At 39.9% G+C, this 20,981-nt stretch overlaps 1 protein-coding gene across 3 annotated transcripts; it reads right to left on the bottom strand.

Annotated features, from left to right (window-relative positions):
• Window positions 1–788: 788 nt before the first annotated feature.
• traf3ip1 (TNF receptor-associated factor 3 interacting protein 1) lies at window positions 789–20,981 on the bottom strand. 3 transcript variants are annotated; one of them, XM_017420610.2, is made up of 17 exons: window positions 20,728–20,981; window positions 18,594–18,662; window positions 16,766–16,927; window positions 15,854–15,982; window positions 15,378–15,740; window positions 15,220–15,297; window positions 15,055–15,075; window positions 14,827–14,850; window positions 13,936–14,011; window positions 13,656–13,676; window positions 12,533–12,620; window positions 12,108–12,194; window positions 11,458–11,593; window positions 11,337–11,373; window positions 11,139–11,215; window positions 3,438–3,655; window positions 789–2,705 (listed from the first exon to the last, which is right to left on the bottom strand). In XM_017420610.2, exons 1-17 carry the CDS (start codon window positions 20,848–20,850, stop codon window positions 2,540–2,542), a joined length of 1,875 nt encoding a protein of 624 aa, XP_017276099.1. In that variant the 5' UTR covers window positions 20,851–20,981; the 3' UTR covers window positions 789–2,539. The 3 variants fall into 3 exon arrangements, with proteins under 3 accessions (XP_017276099.1, XP_037832174.1, XP_017276101.1); XM_037976246.1 differs by lacking the exon at window positions 14,827–14,850; XM_017420612.2 differs by lacking the exons at window positions 14,827–14,850; window positions 15,055–15,075.

A 20,981-nucleotide genomic window follows, 5' to 3' on the forward strand; every position in this document is an offset into this window, starting at 1 on the left:
ATTTAAAATCATTTTTTTGCTAAGTTTTGTGTTATGTTTTGACTCAACACTGGTTCAGGTCAGAGATACGAGGCTTTACAAACAAACAACAAAGAAAGAAGAGCCCGAGTTTAAAGAAAAAACCTTCAAAAAGCCAGAAGAACTACAGATGAAGAGCGTTTTTAAAAGATGTGGCTCTTTGGAAGCAAAGTGTAAAAAAGTATGAGGATAAAATGAACACAACTAAAATGTGTTGCCAACCATCTTTTACCCGTCCGTGTGCACTGAGTCATTTCTGGGTGGGTAACGTACACCAGGGAGGCATGCAGCCGTGGCTTTCTGCAGCCCGATGAAAGACACTGAGATCATGGCGCTGCTCTAAAAATAAACCCACAGGTCAGCAGACCCACGAGTCCTCACGAGCAGACTTCCAGCTCTGTTTAAGAAAAGAAATGCTGAGCTGAAGGATTCCAGGTCAAATATAATGCACATTTAGACTGTTTAATTTTTACTCACCGGAGTCCAACTAACTGGCCGTCAGAAGACCTGGAAATCCAAGTCGCAGGTTGGTCCACCTGGAAACCTGAATCTGATTTAAACACATTATTAAAGGTTTTCACGAGCAAACCGAAATTAAATCATCTCCTCAAGTGTTGCAAAAAGTCAGAAAGACTTCACATAAAATCTTCTAAATTACAAAGCAGTCAGTCATCATCTCACTTAGGCCGACTTCAAACCCTCTCATCGAGCTACAGGCTGTAACAAACCACCCATTTACACTGTCACAAATAATAAACAGGAGACAAACATTTACTGCAATGTATTCATTTATTTCACTCCACTACAAAATTATAGATTCATTTCAACTATGATACAGGCTCCACATATACAGAATGTACAGCTTAAAGAGAAACTGAGGACAGTGTGCAGCGTATACGCTCATTTCATGTAACATAGGAGGATTTTGTACGTCTCCTGTACCCTTTTAGAGGAGGGTCATAAATACTGATGAGAAAATGTTATATGTTTCCGACAAAAAGGTTGTTCTTCCTTTGAAATAAACAGTAAATTTTATTTTCAACACTCCTCAGCAGTGTCAAATAAGATGAACCAAAAAGAGGCGAGAAATTCTGCTTGAAATGCAGTTTGTAAACCGTCTCTCTCCCCTTAACTTTTCATCAAAATGTTTTAAAGTTAGCAGTATCTGTTTAAAAATGTTTTGTTTTGTTGTTCTTTAAATATTCTAGGCCATGGCATTAGTAAAATAAATTATGTTCTTAGCACAAAAGTGTTCAGTGATTTCTTTAAACGAGCTTTTTGACGTTCGTGTTTGGTGACAAACTGAGCCGACGGGGTAGCAGGAGTACAAAACCTGTGAGCAGAAAATGTAGGAATGACTTTAGTTTTAATTCGGTGGGAATTACAAGGTATTATAAAAAAAATGGATCACAATCACGAGTCCAATTTGTGTTTTTGAGGGAGAACTGGGTAACGTCTCACCTTATATCAGTTCTCCCTGTTAGCTACGTGTATAAATTACATTCATATAGCTGCAAAAGAAGCAGGTAAAATAGAATCTTTTGGTATTTTTGACATTTATAAATGGACGCAGATTGGCCAGAAATGGTTTCTGTTCTGAAAAAAAAGCAACACTTTGGCAAATTCTTCAGTACGCCTAAGATTCCTGTTCTCTTGGTTTTAACGTTAGAAAGACTCTTAAACTGCAAAGCTGACAGAAAACACGTTTTCCCTTAAAAATGTCAAAAAGTGACTTCACATTATCAAAGTGCAGAAGTGCTTTACGAGTGAAAGAGTGAATAGTAATCATTTTTTATTATTAGTTTTACACAACGGGATCTGAAAATAATTTGAGGGAAACTAAGAGAGCAGATCTGGATGAAGAGTGGAAGGCCAGAAAACTTCAAATCGAGATATGACAATAAAGAGTTTAGGTCAACTAGGCTAACAAGTAATTATTAAGACATTTTATTAGATTTTTATGCAGCTGAGTGTGTGCTGGTTTAATTAAACTAAAAACCTGAAAGTAGATGCAGTCAGATTTAAGATTAAACAAAATAAAGATCAGAAAACTGGCTAACAGGTACATTTTATATCAACATTCTAAGATAAAATGGTGCACAAAAGCGTTTTCATCCTCCTCACAGGGAAATGTGTTTGGATTTTGTAAATAGTGGTTGCTAAATGTGCCTTTACCTGAACTCATGAACTTTGCACTGACTCGTTCCTAAAGGCACAAATTTACAAAACAAGAGCCAAAAGCGGCATGGAGACCAGCGCAGACAGATGAGGTCGATGTTTTCAAGTCATCAGCTGATCCACATAAACTCACTTTTCAGTTCCACCTTCAAATGGTTTTGGAATAATATAAAATCTCTAAAGCAGGAGCATGGCTCATTTTCACAGCAGAGCATTCAGGTTCAGGTTTTCCTGCCGGTTTTGTTCCCATCCCAAACGAGCTCTGGAATAAATGACCTTACAGGTTATTTCTGAACAAATATCTGCTCGTGACTAAAATTCAAAGCATGTTTATGTTCGTCACTCAAGTTCTGGAGGAGAAGTTGATCCCGGTCACCATTTTCTGAATCTTCTCCTCGTTCTTCAGTATGTTGGACTTCACGGCACAGATCTTATCCTGCTGGTCCCGGATCAGCTGCTCCAGCTCAGCCAGCTCTGCTTTCAGAGGCTCCACGGCCCGGTCTGTCGCTCTGAAGTCAAAACAAACACGACAAAAAGGGTTATTTATCGTTTCCGTGGAGGCATTAGGTCCTCCGCAGTGATCAGCAAACAAGCCAAGCGTGGTTGTTGTAATCAGGGTCGAAACGTCGTGTTTGCTGAATGTGCCGTTCTGATTTTTATTTGTTAAATTTTTCATTTCTAAGCAAAACTAAGAGTTTTATGAACAAATATGCATCACTGCAAACAGCTCCATAATGTCTCGTGTTACAGATCATTTGTCCTGATGTGAGTCAGTCTTAGTTGGACATCAGGACAAATCTGTTGACTCACTGGCCGGGCGTACCAAGTCACAGCATGATTAACGCTCATGGTTTTTGTTTCATTTAAACCAATCTCAAACAGACCAGTGTCTGTATTTCTTTTTGATTTATCTAGATCAGACACACAGGAGAAAATAGTTCAGGTTCTCGCTGTTTTTTTTTTATAGCCCTGGATGGAAGACCAGAATATTTGTCAGCTACATGAGTGCTGCTTGAGTCAGAATAAAATTAAAATCTATTGCAAAATAAGTTCTCAAATCTTTCTTCTATAAATATGTAAAAACTGTGGATTAATGAAAAAGTTAGCTTGATTTATTTGTGAAGCAGTGAACTGGTCATGAGTAAATGTGATGAAAGATGTAAAGCAGAGTCTGTAAATGAACGAGTGCAGAACAAAAAACAAACTTTTCTCGAAACCTGCCCTGCCCAGCAGCATCCCACCTCTGCTCCTGCAGCAGGGCCTGTGCGTGCTCCTTGTTCTCCCGCCGCCAGGTGTGCAGCTCAGCCTGCATGGCGTCCATGTCCTCCTGGATGTAGTCCATGATCTTCCCCAGAGGCAGGGAACTACGACAAACCAGCTGAATGGACGAGCGAAGCCGCTCGATCTCCCTGTTCATCATTTCCCGCTCTTTCTTATGGGCAGGTTCGGACACCAAGTTCTGAAAAGTGGATGATAAAACCATTGATGCTTGACTTACAATGTCAACAAACAGAAAGTTCTAATGGGCTGCATGCTGTTATGTAAAAATAAACAATAACCCAACTCTTTTACAGACTTGTTATAGTTGGAAAGGGTCTTAAAGCAGCGTTACATGCTTTAATGTTCTAATCATAGACATGTTTTAAATGACTAGACTCCAGAAGGGAAGCTGAAAGTTGAACCTGCAGCTATTACAGCGTCCCCACAAGATGGTCTGTGTACAAGTTTTAAGTCCTGCCCCTCCATGTAAACCAGGCCACTCTCCTGCATGTTTTAGATGTTTCTCTGCTCTTCAGCATGTCTTTGAGTTCTGCAGGAGCCTGGTAATCACTCAGTCATTCGAACCAGGTGTTTCAAAGCAGAGAAACAACTAAAACATGCAGAACAGTGGCCCTCCAGGACCAGGACTGGACACCACTGATGTAAACAAATAAAATTTTGACTGAAGTGAAGGACATCTTTGCCAGCGAAGTCTCAGATGCTCAGAACCAGAACCAGGATGTAAAACATTGCCTGCGCAAAAACACTGGTCTCAAAAACACAACCTGGCAGCATCAGTAAAACGGTTCCTGCTGACTTCAAGTCTGAACAAGTCAAGGCAGTTAGTTTAGTCATTTATTATATGTCTAAAGTACTAATACAGTATTTTTTGTACCATACTTATCATCTTCCTTCATCTACAAAGATAACTAGTTTACTAAGGTGGTAAAAACCTGGACTTCAAACAGAAAATTACAGTAAAAAAGTTTTCTTAAAAAACTGATGCAATGTTTGCAATTTTGATAAATTATTTTTTTTTGCATGCACAAACATGTCATTCACTTCACAATGAAAAATAATGCAAATGAATAAGAAACAACAGAAATACCACACCAGATGTATTATAATCTTTAAATCTTGTTGAATTGATAAAGTTTCTCTAAGGTTACGTCTTTAGAAACCTGGATTATTTACCACACAGAAATCTATCAAACAGCTGTGAGGACACAGAAATCACTCGTCCTGCTGTAGACCAAAACGTAAACTCTCTTTAGAAACTCTATCTTTGCCAGCGAGCTCTCAGATGCCCAGAACCAGAACCAGAACCACAGCAAGGATATATTTTGTGGTTTAAGATTTCAAGGCTAAAAAGGTTATTGAGGAATTCCACCAAGCTAGCTGTGTATACAAAGATCAAACACGCTGCTGAATTGTCTTGGCTAATGTAGAGGGACTGGCCGACTGGAGGCTCGCAGCGTACGGCGCGGCGCTGAAGAAGGGCGGAGGAGGAAGATGAGGAAGAGGAGGGGAGCTGTCCCTGCGTGGAGAAAAGGAGGAGAAGGTATCAGGGAAGGAACTCCCTTGGCAGAAAGCAAACCCAGGGATGTTTGCTCAGCTGGATTTTGCAAGGCCTGGAAATGTGTGTGTGTGTGTGAGGTGAAAGCACTCAGTACTCCAAACTTACACACACACACACCTACTTACAAACAGCCACCAGAGAATAAGGCGAAGCACACAGTGAAACACACGAACCCCCACCCACAGTCCTGGTCTTGTTTAGTTTAGTAACAGGCTGTGGCAGTGGGGTTATTTTACTACAGTATTGAGTAACAACTACTACACTTCTGCCTCCTTTCAAGTTCAACATGGGGCCCAGACTGCAGATGGGAGCACCTGTCCCCACGAGGCGGCAGAGAGTAAACTTAATGACAGCTTCCCCTTCAAAACACACGACACATCATGGCAGCAGCTCTGCCTGGCATAAAGGACAAACCTTTCCTCATCAACAGAGATGGAGCGAGATCACGCAAGACAAGACTGGCACAAGATTTCTTGTGCTGAACAGGAAACCGTCTTGTGAACCACAAGAAGAAAAATAAACAGCCTTCTGACTTTGTCTGCAGAGATTAGCACTAAAGATGTCCTCACCATTTTAAATCATTTGTGGCAGCAGTTTAAAAAAAAAAAACAACACACCAGGCGCTATGACCACACGGCACGTCAATCAGGTGCTGTGAAAGCAGGTTCTGCAGCTACGTCCTGAGAGGAAGAGTCGCATTTATTTAGAAACAGAAGAAACTTAGCGCCGAGTTCACACAGATTTGTAGACTGAAGATTAACTTCTTGTTAATGTGTTTGATTTGAAAGGAAAAGAGGTGGAGGTGACTCTGACTGAACCATTTACTGAGCAAATGTTTGAACCGGTTTGATTTTTTTATTTAGGGCTTTTCTTTTTGATGGCCTGGGGTAAAATGCTTTCATTAGAAACCAGAAACAAAGCTGCTAAAGAAAGGACGACATAAACAAGTCTTTAATAAGAATAATGAAGTTCCAACAAACTGTTCCGATGGATAAAAAAGATATACTGAGAAAAGTTTATTTCATGTTATTGTATGACTATCTGGACATACAAAATAAAATTTAAAAAAATCTAAAAATGGGCCTTTAAGGTCTGAAACAACCAGACAGATGCCAGTCAGTCCAGTTTGTAGCAAAATGTTCAAATCTTGTCTCGTCCTGACTCTTATCACAGCCCTACTTATCAGGCATCTCAGGAAACAAGTAGACAGCCAAGCTGGAGAGTGTGAAGGTTGACACACCTCAGCTCAGCGGTCCACCCCCCCTCCACCCCCACCCCAACAAGGTGGGTGGCTTTCCACTGGGCGCCATGAACCCTGCAGCTACACAAATACTCTATGGCTCATTCGACCTAGCTGTGGTTTTGGTCTGCATGGCCCAGACAGGACTCACGGCTTTGTTCTGTTTGCCGTCCCGTTGCTGCTTCAGCCCCCTCTCACCCCCCGCCGACCGGCTCTGTTGGAAAATAAAAAACTTGATGTGAAAACATAACCCCTTGTGCGTGTGCACTCTGTCTTGGTAGATATAAATCACAGCTTTATGGAGGTCTCTGTCGAGGTCTACTAGACCTGCCGACCCCTCGTTTTCCTTTTTCTCACCCAGATCACACAACATTTAGACATGGTGACCGCGGGGGGGGGGAGACCTGGTTTGATTAAAAATGAAAGAAACCTAAATTTCTGTTTCGTATTTAAAGCATTTTCTTGATCATGACTACATATCTAAAGATTTCTTACTCTAACTTGACAGCAAAATATTTGTTGGGATGATTTTTTTTTAAACTTTAACTATAATCTCAGTGGTCACATTTCATTTACAGGAGAACGAAAATGCTGTCGCACTTATAATGCTACAAGGAGCGGCTCGGTGTGAAATTCACCCCATCATCACACGCCTAATTTCCTTCATTAGGAAATACGTCCTAAAATGTGATTTATAGTCTGCTTTTGGGGATTTTCTGCAGAAAAGAATAACACTCTTCAAAGTATCCTTTGACAAGAAAAATGGCGCGCACGCAGAGAGACTGTTGATGCTATAGGAACCTTCAGGGTGTCATTAACTGGGAAAACAGAACTTCAGGACACAGGTTCTCCAGTTTCTCTTAGAAAGAGACCTGTTCATAACTATTTTTCAATTTTTAATGATAATTACTATTATTTTATTAGAATAAATTAGGTAGGAGCAGAAAGCTCTGCAACGAGTGGAAAAGCTTTTTATGAAACGATGACAAATGAAGACAAGCAGGTTCATAAATAAAACTGTCTGAGAAACGATGAACTTCTAGTAAGAAGTTCAAAGTTTTATGAAGCCAATACTGAAACTATAGACCTCCTGGAAGGAGTACATATCGCCCACACAGTTCATGTCAGAGTTTCATACTAAGATGATCTGATTCTGAGAGTTACAGCTCCTCTGGTCAGAACTTGTAAATAACGTCATGCAGAATCTCATGCAACGTCGTGAAACGTGTTAGCTCTCAGAGTTTTCATACACAACCAGGGGTTACGCTCTGAAAGACGCAATAAAACACCTCCAGTGGTTCATTAGTTATTTTGCTAACAGAGTTGACTTCAATAGTTAATGGGGAAGTTATAAAAACAGATCTCACGAGGTCAATAAGTGCTTGATGTGTGTTGGGGATGACTCATCTCCTAACTCATCAAATTTAGGCTCCACATCTGTGAAACTGGCTGAGTTAAAGCCATTTTTCTGTTTGCTAAGGTCGTTTAACTGTTTATAGTGTTTTTTATTGAATGATTTTAATGCTTTGTTTTTGTTACTTTATTTTTATTATTATTATTGATTTATTTATTTGTTTGTATTGCCAGTTTTGCTGTCCAGCACTTTGTTGTTTTTAAAAGTGTGCTCCATAAATAAATTGATCCTGACATTATCGCTCCTTCACCTCTGGCTGAAATAACTGGTTTTGTTTCTGAAGGTTGTTGATCATCAAGGACCAAAACTAATGACTTTTCCAGTTCTTCTGGCTACTGGTGTCCAGTTGGACAAACTAATGCTCAGAGAGTTTTTACAGGGTGTTCCTGAAGAAGAACGGTCTGAAAGCTGAGCCAGGGAGGGAAGCGTGGAGCAAAAAAAAAAAAAAAAACTGGCTCTGGACGTTGTTTATTGGCTTCCTCACCGTTTTTCATAAAATGGCTAACTAGATAATAAAAATAGTTCAGAGTCAGTGAAGTGAGGAGAGAAGCTCTGAGGTTACAGGATGTTCTTAGAAGGTCACATCAGCCCCCCCGGGGAGACGGAGGAGATCACCACCCTGAGGTTTGGGGAGAACTGAGATCCTTCTAACAGACCACAAACTTTACTGCATTCAAGCTAAAGGGAAACTGAGGAGACAAAACTTATTGTGAGGTTTTAAAAAGGGACAAATTCTTCCAGCGAGTCAGTATGCCCTCTGCAGAAGTAACATGACTAACCCAATGCCACTGGGTCATTTCCTCGTGTTTCCACACACACACACACAAAAAGCGCTGGATGTTTATGAAGACACAGAGGTCTGCAGAGAGGGATATTTATTTTCTTGACAATTCTGCAGAGAGTATTCTGGCCCGTCTCCTCCGTGACTCTCACTCAACAGCCATCCATTTGTGTGCCACAGGGTTTATTTATACATTACAGACCTTCATCAAGGCTAATTTGATGGGGTAAAGAAACGGGGCGGGGGGGGGGGAGAGAAAGAGTACACAAAAATTCTTATGAAAACGCAGCTGTTGCAAAGGGCAGATTCTGTCTAAATAAAAAGAGAACTATCTTGAAATAATATACAAGGCTGCCAAGGGGGTCAGGATGAGGGGTCACCCCCATAAATATACAGCAAAGACTTGAGTCACACACAGACTGACGGCTGAATACAGTCATGTGGCTGTTTAATACCCTTTTAGGAGGGTTTTTTTAAAATAAAAATACAGAAATGACAGAAAAAGGATAAATAAAATACTTAATTGAAGCTACAGAATGATTTAAAGGCTAACTTGAGTCGACTCATTCCATTAATATAAGCTAAAAAGAAACAGAATGAGGACGATCAGTATTTACATTTTTTGTCTGCGAGTTTCACTGTGATTAAAATAATAATAAAAAAAAAAAAGAGAGAAATTGCTCCATTACGCTGACCTCGCCACCCTTTCATGTCAGGAAGGAAGTCATTACAGTTCTTTATACAGCTGACGAGGCAAGGCCAATAATGATTGAGGGGTGGAGTGAAGAGTTCACAGCATCTCTGAACACACATACCTGCTCTAAGCTTCACCTACAGACCCACAGGATACCAAGAGATCCTGAAATGAAGGCTTGGAGGCCCTGAAAATTGAGGAGGCTGCATTAAGAAAATTAGGATAATCTCTACAGGGCTGTGCTCGTGTTACTCAAAGAACTCTGTTTCTTTTACACTTGGTGTTATGTCTGCTTGCACGTGCAGTCAAACCGGATACTGAAGTATTTGGATACACGTAAGCAACAATTGAACCCACGTGCGCAAACAGATATTTGTTAATTAAATCTTATGTCTGTGAATTCCGGACGAGCCATTTCAGCTTGTCAGCTTCAGATGCGAGTTATGAGGGATGGTGTCTGAGGCTGCAGTGAGGAAGAAATAGATCAGGGTCCTTTCTGCATGAGTGACAGTCCAAAACAGTGCATCCATCACAGTCAGGGTGGTCAGCTGGGATGGGATGCAGGGAGATCACGCTTGAGTGAAGTGGACCACCCAAAGGAGACGGCATACACCACCTCACACCAAGGAGTTCAGACCAAACTGTAGGCTTCAAACAGTTTTATACTCCAAATACTGATGAAAGAGACTCCCTTTGGCTTAGACAGAGGAATCTATAAACAAGGGAATTAATGCGCCATCATCAATAAAATGAAGCTGATATCAAGGAGGAGATGAGAAAGAAGATCAAGACTATCAAAATGCAAAAAAATTCATTAAAGGCCTAGCATTCCATCAAATTATGCAAAAAGCTTAATGTGATACTGCAAGATGTCACGCTCACAGTATGTGTTGTGAATGACTCTCAGCTACTTCCACACTAAGTGTCAGCACAATATCTGTAAAAATGACTGAATAATAGCTATTTCTGTGTTTTCTAAAGGCCAGCTGGTTGTGGCAGCTATGTTGCATTACCTCCAAAATGTAATGAGTTATTGAAGTACGCTGAATGATTATTTTCTGAAGGTTTACCTAAAATCTGTCCAGCTCACACTGACACTGACAGACAGATGTGACTCTAAAGGAATTAATGGATGATCAGCCACAGTCTGTTAGAGCTCAGAATGTGTGCTGAGGATCAGTCTCAGCTTCTTCCACACCAGATTTTAGATCAATATGTGTAAAACTGTCTGACTTAAAGCCATTTCTGTGTATTTTTAAAAGTCAGATGGCTGTAGTGGCCATCTTGGATTGGGTTTACTCCAAAAGTTAAACCAGCTGTATATGTACATCCAATGATTACTTTCTGCAAGTTTCATTAAAATGTATGTGGTGGTTCATATGATATTTTAGTAATAGACAAACAAACACAGACGCCTACACCTTTAGGCGGTGGGTGATAATAAAAACTGTTTTCTCACCAATAATTACATGAGAGAAAATGTTTAGTAAAAACTGCAGCAAAAAATCTTGTTCCCATGACTTAAAATGTTATCTAATGGTGCAGCGAGCAGGAAAGTCTGCAACGATAAAGATTTAAAATACCTAAAATGTTGAGCAAACCATGAAACAGGCTCGTTTTGCTCCAGACATCTAGATGCGTGTATTAATTGCGTGTGGTCTGTTAGGGGGGCATACTTGCTTGTCTACTTATTAGCCCTTCAGCTCCACTGAAAGGGAACATTTTTGCGGTTTCAAGGCACTGCAATTACACCTCTCCACTCCATTTGTTTACATCGCTCTTTTTGATAAAAGCCAGCGTCGCACTAAGTCTGTGGTTAAAAAGTGTTCCCTGGGAGCAAACTTCCCAGAAAAGAAACTGGTGGAGACGTTAAAGCGGAGCACTGAATCACCCACACCAACAGTTGGGAGAACTTGACTAACATTGCCCTCTAGTGGAGATGGAAAGAATGACTAATACCTCTGTAGTGCATACCTGTTCTTTAGATTTCGGGGAGGACGGAGTCATTTCGTAGTCTTTCCTGGTCTCGAGGATCTTTTTCACGAGTCCACCTGCAGTGGGAGAAACAGTGAAAAGTTGGTTTCTGCTGGCAAATTTAGTACTTCCACAAGAAATGAAAAATAGGTTTTGTGTTTTTTTTAAAGCAGAGAATAAAGAGATGTATCTGTGTACCGTGTTTTTCTTCACTGTCCAGTTCTTGTCCGGATTCCTGTAATATAACAGGATGAAAAAAAGAGTCTATAATCTGTTTTATCCTATCATTATTGATCCTGTCAAAGTAAATGTCACCTACTCTCACTATCTCAGGAGCATCAAGGAGAGCAGGGACTGACTCCACCACAAGGAACTGCCCATCTTCATCCTCCTCATCCCCTGACAGCTTCTTCCCATCTAATATGACAGGTGCTGAGGCCTTGGCACTTGATAACCTTAAAGACAAATAAGGAAGAGAGATTAGGAGGACTGAGCATTTCAAACAGGCTGAATCTATCAGATGTAGAAACAGGCCCTCAGGGGTCACTGCATTGAAACCAGGTTCTGGTTCTGTTCTGCTCAGGAACACTTCCACAGATCATTGTCTCTAAACACAGTTCACCATGCCGTCCACAAATGCTGCTTAAAGCTCTATCAGGCAAAGAAGACGACGTATGTTACCAAAAGGCAGCCATCTTTGGACCAAAGCTAGAAAACTTTTCCGTGGTCAGACTAATTATAAATTTAAATTCTTTCTGGAAACCACAAACTCTACCAAATCCAAAATTACCTGTTTTTCCCCCCCAAAGTATTATACAATTTCTTGGTTTCAACATTTGATAAAATGTACGCTTCTGAGATTTGAAAATCACTTATTTTTCACATTGTCTTAGCATTTTCAGAACAGGGGTTGTAAAGGTTTCAGTAAAAGAAGAAGTCAGGGTTGAATTATTAGAATGATGAAGTCACCTCTCGGCCGAGGTCACATCAGCGTGGCTCTCTTGCCTCCTGATCCGAGGCGGAGCCGGGCGAGCGCTGCTTGGCCGTGCTGCTCGTCTGTAAAATAACACACTCCATACATTAGGTGACATGTAGTTTCTGACTGAAACTACATATAAATAAAATAAAAATAGAATTAACTTTGTTCTGATTACATCCAAACAAAAGTGAACAATCTGAGCATCATAAGTATTCTACGTTTTAAAGAATCGTTTTGTATTATTGCGTGATACTGAACAACGTTAAGAGGATGGTAAACAGAAGTTAGAGTGTTAAATGCAATCAGGATAAATCAAAGGAGGCAGTTTTTTAAACAATAAACAGATAAATTAGGATTTCAAAAGCAAACTGTGCCTCATAAAAGTGAACCCAAACTGATAAACTGTGTAAAACACCTGGAAGGTGTGTCTGACGATACTGACGGTCCTCCAGCGTCTCCGTTTTCCTGTGGGACGGATCTCAGGGCTAACGGAGCGTCTCCATCTGTGAGCAAAACAGCAAACACTATCGGTCAGTTCTGAACAGAAGAACAAGGGTTTCATTAATAATCAGTTAGTAAAACACCGCTCAAACAGTGTCCCTGTTCCTTTACTGGAAAAAGCTCCAGTTAAATGAACATTTTAGAATTCCCTCCAACCCTTTGTGTGCTTTTAAATTCAACTTTAGGTCTGAAAGTCTCGACTCTCTGGACTCAAAGACTCGATGGCACGTTTGTAGGAGTTGTACATCTGAACACTTCCATCCACGACAGTCAGAGTACAAAAGGTTCAAATTAAAGGTAAATGAATGAATTAGAACAACATTTATGATCCGAGTTACCAGGCAGTTTTTTTCTTGTATTCTTAGAGTAAATAAATTAAACAATTTAACCGACTTCAAATTCCACAGCTCCATTAAGCTTCAGCAGCTGGTTCAACCAGCTTTGGAACAATAATAATAACTGAATTATGAACTTAGCTTTAGTCTGAAATTCCTAAAGCGTGAAGTATTTGTTTTCTCTTGCTGACATCTTTTATCGAGGCGCGCCCCCCTGCACACCCAGCCCAGTTTGGGTTGGGTCAGGAACATGGAGACCAGTAAAGCCCACAGAGTCATTGTCTCCAACCCCGAGCTTTACAAATAAACCTGACTGACGTGCTCTGCGCTTTGACAGAAATCACATTCTGAGTCACTCTGTGAGTTAAGGCATTTTTCTTTTTCTTGTACAAAAAGACTGTTCTCTGCCGCCTCAGCCCGAGTCAGACTGGAAGACTGATTTTATTGTATATGTCCTTTAATCTTTAATATTTTAATCAGAGTGTTAAACTTTTAAAGCCTTCATTTGGTTTAATAAACAGGTGAGAAGGTTGTCAGCACAATTCATCTGCATCACTGCACCTGAACACAGGTATTCTCAAGAGCTCTTTCAGATCAGCTCAACCAGCTTCACAGCGTGGAAACAAATATTACTTGAATTCTAAAAATGCTTTTGTGCTCGTCTTTGCGAGAACACTCATAGGAGTGAAAGAAAACTCTCACCTCCTTCGCTGTCGGAGTCATCTGTTGAGAAAGACAGAGGAGAAAAAGAAACAGAGAAAGTCATTGCAAAATAATGCATCACTTCAAGCACGAAGAAATGAATTAACACAGAGTTTCTTTGGAACATTCATAGAAAAATTTTATTTTTCTAACAGTTATAGGCAAATTAAAAGCTGTATTTACTATAAAACGGCACAGGAACATTCATTATAATGTAAATCTGTCTTAATTGTCAGGTTAAGGTGATTAAAGTATGGTTCTGTGTAAATAATAAGATTACCTTGAGCTCCAATCTTGGGTTTCCGCCTCTGCCCTTTGGCAGATGAAGGCCGAGGTATTCTTGCTGGACTGTTAGTCTGCAAAACAAAACAAAACAAATACACTATTTTTTTAGATGATGAGGCGATAGGAGGTAAAACACAACCCTGTTCTGCAATGTACAACTTTCAAATCTGTATCTGTCGCTTTTTCACGTGAGATAATTTTACAAAAGACAACTTTATCTATTTAAAATCTGATGCTTTTTTTTGTAAGTCCAATGACAGGAAACATCACTGGATTTTCAACACACAAAGGAAAGTCACAAAAAACACACTCAAAATACAGAAGAAGCACTAAAATGTTTTCATATAACAACATGAACAACTTGCCAACATAAACTGCAAGCAAGGACAGCTTTCTTTTAGAAAAGCAAGAACAGCAAATGTGAGGAAACTGATGTGAAGCACATTAAGCAGCTGGAATTACATCAAATAAGTTTAAGTTTAGCGTGGAAAGAGGCAGGCATTCATTTAAGGAAAGCTATGTTTTATTAAATAAGGCAGCAAAGACCAGCCGTACCTTGAGAGGTTTGTGGTTTAATTCAGTGTGTTTCTGATAACAGCAATCGTTTCATGCTGAACAAAATCTCAAGTCTAATTCAACACAGATATTTCAACCTTGAAACATCCATCCCAAATCCAACCAAACAACCTTATTATTTTGTTTTAAAGTTTAATATTTGAAGCTCTAATGACAAATGTGTCCAAATATTTGACTGAATCCTGTAAACTGTTAGGTAAAAGAACATCTGAATGGTTACTGTACCTCCCTGAGAACAATAAGGAGGATGAAAATGAGACTAAAACAAACAGAAAGTTGGTGAGAAAGAAAGGTTTCTCTGACTCCTCACCTGGTTCTCACCTACTTCTGTGGGCTGTACAGACACAGAACATATCTTAATTTCAGTAAACTATGAGCACACAACTATCACATTTAATAAAAACAAAAAAAAAACCAACACTGTTTAACACTTAAGCCCAAATACCACAAACTGAACTAATAGCCTTGCCAAAGCTACAGCAATTAATAATTATGAGCCGGCCTTTGTTCCGCTCAGTATTCCTGAAAGTTTGATTACCTCTTCAACTGGTTTCGGTTCCTTGCAAGAACAAGAAGCAAAAAGGTAAAAATAAATAAGAGATTATTACAGCCTGTAAAAACAGTCAGTTTTCACTTTTGTGTAAAACTTGACAACCCACTCAGAAGTTGGTAAACAATTCAAACTAAAAAGAAAAGAACTGACTTGTGGCACAGTTTTGGCTGGTCTGCTGCTCTGCTCCTCAGGCCTGGATTTCTGCTGCTGTTCTTCTGACTCTCTGGCCTGAAAATGGACACACAGTTCCTGTAAATAACATCATTTGTTACTAATATTTAAGATGTGAGGAGGATTCGGAGGCATACTTTGTCATTTCCACTCTCTCCACTTTTGTTTCTCTCGTCCCAGTCTTTGCGTCGCTCTCTGTCTTTGTCTCGTCGCTTCTCTTTGTCTTGTTCCCGACCTCTGTGAGAATCTCTCTCTCCGTTTTTGTCTTTGTCTCTCTCTCGGTCTTTGTCCCTGTCCCTGACACGCCCTTTGTCCCGCTCCCTGTCTCGACTCTTGTCCTTGTCACGGTCGTTGGTTTGGTGTTGCTGATCGCCGCGGTGGTGCCTGTCGGACCGCTCACGCTCTTTTTCTCCATCTCTGTGCCGACTCTCCTGCTCTCTGGGCCGGTCCGGGTCCTTCTGCTCCCGGTTGCCGCTGCGCTCCGTTATCTTTTTCTTCTCCTGAAATCAGTCATCAACAGAGAGCAGAAAAGGACTTGATCACAGGACTAAATGCTCAAAAATAAATGTAGGATTGGGCTTTGTACCAGAAAGATTTCATCCAGAGGACTCACCTCTTTATCCAGCTGGGGTTCACGTCCCTCCCGGTTCTCCTTGCCTTGGGACCTGGAGGTGCTGGCCTTGGTCTTCAGGTCAGATTTTTCTCCTGCGAGCACTCGCTTCACTGCTTCATCACTGGACAGCTGCAAACCAAATAAAAGAAAACGATTTATTAAATGAAAATAAAAAGCAAGAGGATGCATTTCAAATATTCAACACTTCTCTACTGAAGTGAGCAACAAAAGTGAACACTAAGACAAGTGCATGACATTTAGTGTTATGTGTTCTTTAAATATGAATATAAAAACTGTTAAATACATATTATTTGGTCAGGTTGTAAGCCAGCATGTGGCAGGAATCCAACCAGCTGTCTTTCCAGTTCAAGTATCTTATTGTCATTAAAGATTTATAATGACATTCAGTGAGACACTCTTGGCCAGAATAAATGCAAAATAACATAAAAAAACAAAAATATATAGCACAAACTGAACTACATAGTTCTATATCAATAAAGTGCAAACAATGTCTAATTTGAAAATAAAAAAAAACATCAAAAACATAAACTTTGGGAGCAATAACAGCTTGTAAGAATAATATATTTAAATCACCAGGAATTGTTTACAGATTCGTTCAAGAACGACTGTCCCTGGGCATCAGCTCATCTGTTTACGCTCCATCTCTGAGGGTTTAATTAAAATATTTCTCTCCTTAAGTTCTCCCTGAGGCAGCTGAACTGTTTTCTCCATTGAGCAATATTTTAATGTAAAAAATAACAAACACTGAATTCTATTTTAATGTGCTCTCATTATAACATCTCCAAAAAACTTGTGACAGCCCTGAACACACTTCAGTGAAGGCATTGCTGTTTTATTTAGCTTTGCAGTGTGTGTGTGTGTGTGTGTGTGTGTGTGTGTGTGTGTGTGTACCTTGTTGAGGCAGCACCTGCCGATGGCCTGCAGCAGCTCGTTGGTTTTCTCTGGCTCGTGTCCGGCAACAATTCTCGCCGGTTTTGCTGCCAGCGGCTCGCCGGTCACCGTCATCACAACGTCTATTGCTTTCTGCAGGAAGGCGATTTTTGAGTCCTTGTCCTGGAAGATGAAGTAAGATGTTATTTATTCATACAAATTAAAGCTTAGCTTGTTAAACTCACTGAAACAGGCCGCTAGGTGAGATTTGTGGATGCCATCTTGCTTTACATATCGTTAAGGCCTTGTGTGTGCTGTATGCTGTGTCATCAGTCCAAAATAGCCTCATTTTACTTCAACATATATCATGAATGTTGTGAACACAGGGGACAGGGGTATGCTGTAATGAGCACCAGCTCCCCACAACCCAGATGGATGGATGGAGCCTCACTAAAAGCCCACTCAAGCATTAATGGAGGCAAAATACCAAGTGTTGTAATCATTTTAACCACACCAGTACATAAATACTCTAAATAGTTTTTATATGCATGCTCAGTCTAACCAGAGCTCTGCTACCAGTTCATTTAGTCACCTGCACTTAGATAATATAGTCTTTTCCCCTCATAATTCTGAATATATTTAGGCCTTATATAACATGTACTTCAGTATTCAGACAGAAATAACTGAGTTTGGTCTAACTTATACACTAATTTACCATCATTTAAGATATAAATTTTACCCCAAAAATGGGTAAAACAGGTTTGTAGACATATTAGCTTAAAAAATAGCCATTAGTTACTAATATTAGTGATATATTTTAGATAGCTGCTATCTGCTAACCTTCAATACCTGTATAATAATTACAGCAGTCTAGTCTAAATAGAGGAATGACACCTGGTATAATCCAACAATGTATTGGACTAATATTTACAAAGAATATAAAATATAAATGTAATACCGTGTTCTTTAAAGTTCAGGTTCCAGTAGTTTTAACAAGTAATGGTAAAATATTGGGCTTTTTGGTTTGAGTTTAGCTTATCCACGGTTTGCTCCAGTAAGTAACGATGCCACGTAGCACCTAGCAAGATGGCAGCTCACATTCTCACCTCGTTTAGCACAGACTCCATTAAAGCATGGTTGAACTTATCAGGTTTATTGTCAACATATAATAACGTATCTTAGTGAGTTCTTCAGAAACAAGACTCTGTAGGCAAATAAATACTTAAAGCGCAACGTTTTTAGTGTAATGTATATTTAGACCACAGGTGTCAAACTCTGTTCCTCGAGGGCCGCACTCCTGCATGTTTTAGATGTGTTCTTGCTTTAAAACACCTGGTTTAAATGGATGACTTGTGGACATGCTCCTGGAGAACCTGATGATTTGGTGAGGGGGTAATTAAACCATTTGAATTAAGTATGTTGGAGCAGAAAAACCTAAAACTTCCAGGACAGTGGCCCTCGAGCCCTGGAGTTTTAGGAGAATTAATTTCTGTATGTAGATGACAAAGTTAAAAACAATTAAGATGTGGCTCTGATTTACTTTGGGCCTTTAAGCAGACTGTGTTAAACATAACTTAGCAGTTGTTTAGACAAAGCTTTATCTAAAGTAAGCTGAGACGACTCGGTGCAGTTCCTTCCCGCCCAGAACTGTTCTGGGATCAGCTTGCGTGAGTTCTGACACCTCGACAAACACAGTCGTTCGCTGCCAGACCTTCTCGCTCACTGGGTTTTCAGGCAGAGTGTCTGGTTACCCAGACACCCTCACACTCATCAGGGAAACACACATCGGCACGCAGCAACAAACCAAAAAGAAATCATAAATCAGGAGGCATCAGAAGAATCAACTCACCTTTACATTATCTGACTTCATTTCATTCTCTTCATACAGGCCTTTCATAAAACCGGTGGTCCTGATCACCTGAAATTTAAAACAAAATGTTTCACTCCCGTCAGATCATTTAACAACTTATTATTATTATTCATTAAAAAGCATAGCAAACTCTCCTCGGTAAACCCTTATCCTGACTTGAAGCGTCTTTGAAATCAAGTTTTAATGTATTATCCTGACTCGGACAGTTTAGTTCCTGGGGTCAGATTCAGGAATGTTGATGATCAAAATGTACAGGAATGCTAACTTTGATCAAATATACATGAACCTACGGTGAAATAAAACACTTCCCAGCAGGCAGAGAGTGAGAATAAGACCTCAGCTCTGTTTAGAAAAGTGGAACTGATTTTGTTTAACATTTCCAAAAGGATTATTGTGCTTAAAAAGACTGTTTAGAAAAAGGAGTTTAGTTTTTAATCAAAATATTACATGAATTATGAAACATCAAGCCACAGAGCTGAGCCCTGATTATTGTATTGTTTTATGTTGTAGTTATAAATTCAGCCATGACTGTTTAATCTTTTATATGTCTGGTTACTGTTTACCAAAATCTGCTTTCATAACTTTTTATTCAACTCTCAGTGTAGTATGACAAATAAATATATGCTATGTTGAATAACAACTATATCAAACAAGCTGAATTAGAGCTACAAACTGAGACATTTAACTCTAATGACTTGTCTCATCCAGAGATGAGTCTGGTTTATAAAAAAAATACTTAATGCTTGATGGTTTAGATTCATTGTGATTAGATTGAGGCATGATAAATCACAGAAACTAAAGTAAATGTTGAAGTGCAGCACAGATATAACGGTGCTATTTAAAATAGATCCTCTGGTTCTGCCTTAACTATCTGAGCTGACTTCACGGTTCCCAGACAGGCTCACTAATGTTTTATATTTAATGTACAAAGAGACAGATTGTAGATCAAATATTGAACAGGATGGAACTGTATTGAGATGCCCGCACAAGATCTCTACAGCCTTGAATGTCCAGGTGTAAAAACCACACAGATGACCAATAATAACGATTAAAAAACTGGTTAAAATTTGTCTAAAAAGTACTCCAGCAAATAAACCATGAACATGGGTACAAAGTGATCCGAGGCAGGCAACAAAATAAGGTACGTGGCATAGAGTATAGCTTTGCAAGCTGATTAAACAAAAGCAGATCATGATTCTCAAAAAATACTGCAAATACTGCAATGGAAAATTTGCCTTTTTTCTTGCAATTTTGAGTCACCGGCTAGTCTCCAACAAATCACAGCCGTGTGAGAGACTACCTTAAAGGGCTTAGCAGAGGAAGTCAACAATGCATATTATATTGCACCTCATATACAAGTCAAGGCAGTAATTATAAAATACATTATGATAAAAAAAAAGAACATGATTTGAATCCTAGGAGCCAGCTGTGCTCCAATAGAGCTTTATTTTTCAAGGAAAGCCCCTGTTGGTTGGTTGGTGAACAATCTCAGCTAAAATGATTGAAATGGGAGATTTCAGTATCATCTACAAGCTACTCCAGTCGTGCAAGAAGACTTTCTGGCTGTTTTGAACGCCTCAAATCTGACTGAAACATCTATGTGCATTCGGTGCATCGACTCAAGCTCAACCTAATTCTTGATTATCCAACAGTCGAGCTATAAAAAGCTGCCCAGCATAGGTGTTTTCAACGTGACCGCCAGATATATTCAGACAACCTGACTAAGCCACCGTGGACTCAGTCTGCCAAACCAGCAAACAACAAAAAATATGTATATTTAAGTTGATTCCGAGCTGTGCAAAGCAACTGGCTGGAGATTCATGAATCAAGCAATGCTAATTAGTTGCTAATTAAACTAAAAATAACGAGCTGCTAGGAGATAAAGTTGCGCTGATTGCTCAGCAGCTGATGTCTGGAGCAGGATGGATGATGCTTCCTGTTGGTTGCTAACTGCTAACTGGTTCCACTGTGATTTGAAACGAGGAGTCCAGTGCTATGTTATTCGTAAACACGGTTAAAAGATGCTTTCAGCACTTCACGAACAAGCAGTAGCTTCTCACACGTTTGCTGCTTCGATGTGAAGCGGTCCGTTTTTGGGTTTTTTCGGTCTCACCTCGCTGAAGATGTCGTGAAGGTACCGAAACGGGGGCTTGCTAAGCAGTTTCTCCGTGAGCGGCGGCTTCTTTATCACTTTGCCCAGAGTGTCCTGAGTCTTTTTCACCACCGCCGCATTCATGGCGGCAGGAGGAAACACGGCTGAACACTTCCACAGCAACAAGCGAAGCGAAAACTTATCCGAAACAGGAATACTTAGCGCCTCTGTCGCCCCGTTGCTATGTCAATATTCAGCTTTCCCACAGTGCATCA

This window comes from Kryptolebias marmoratus, linkage group LG6 (assembly GCF_001649575.2).
Source record: "Kryptolebias marmoratus isolate JLee-2015 linkage group LG6, ASM164957v2, whole genome shotgun sequence".
NCBI classification, from domain to species: Eukaryota; Metazoa; Chordata; class Actinopteri; order Cyprinodontiformes; family Rivulidae; genus Kryptolebias; species Kryptolebias marmoratus.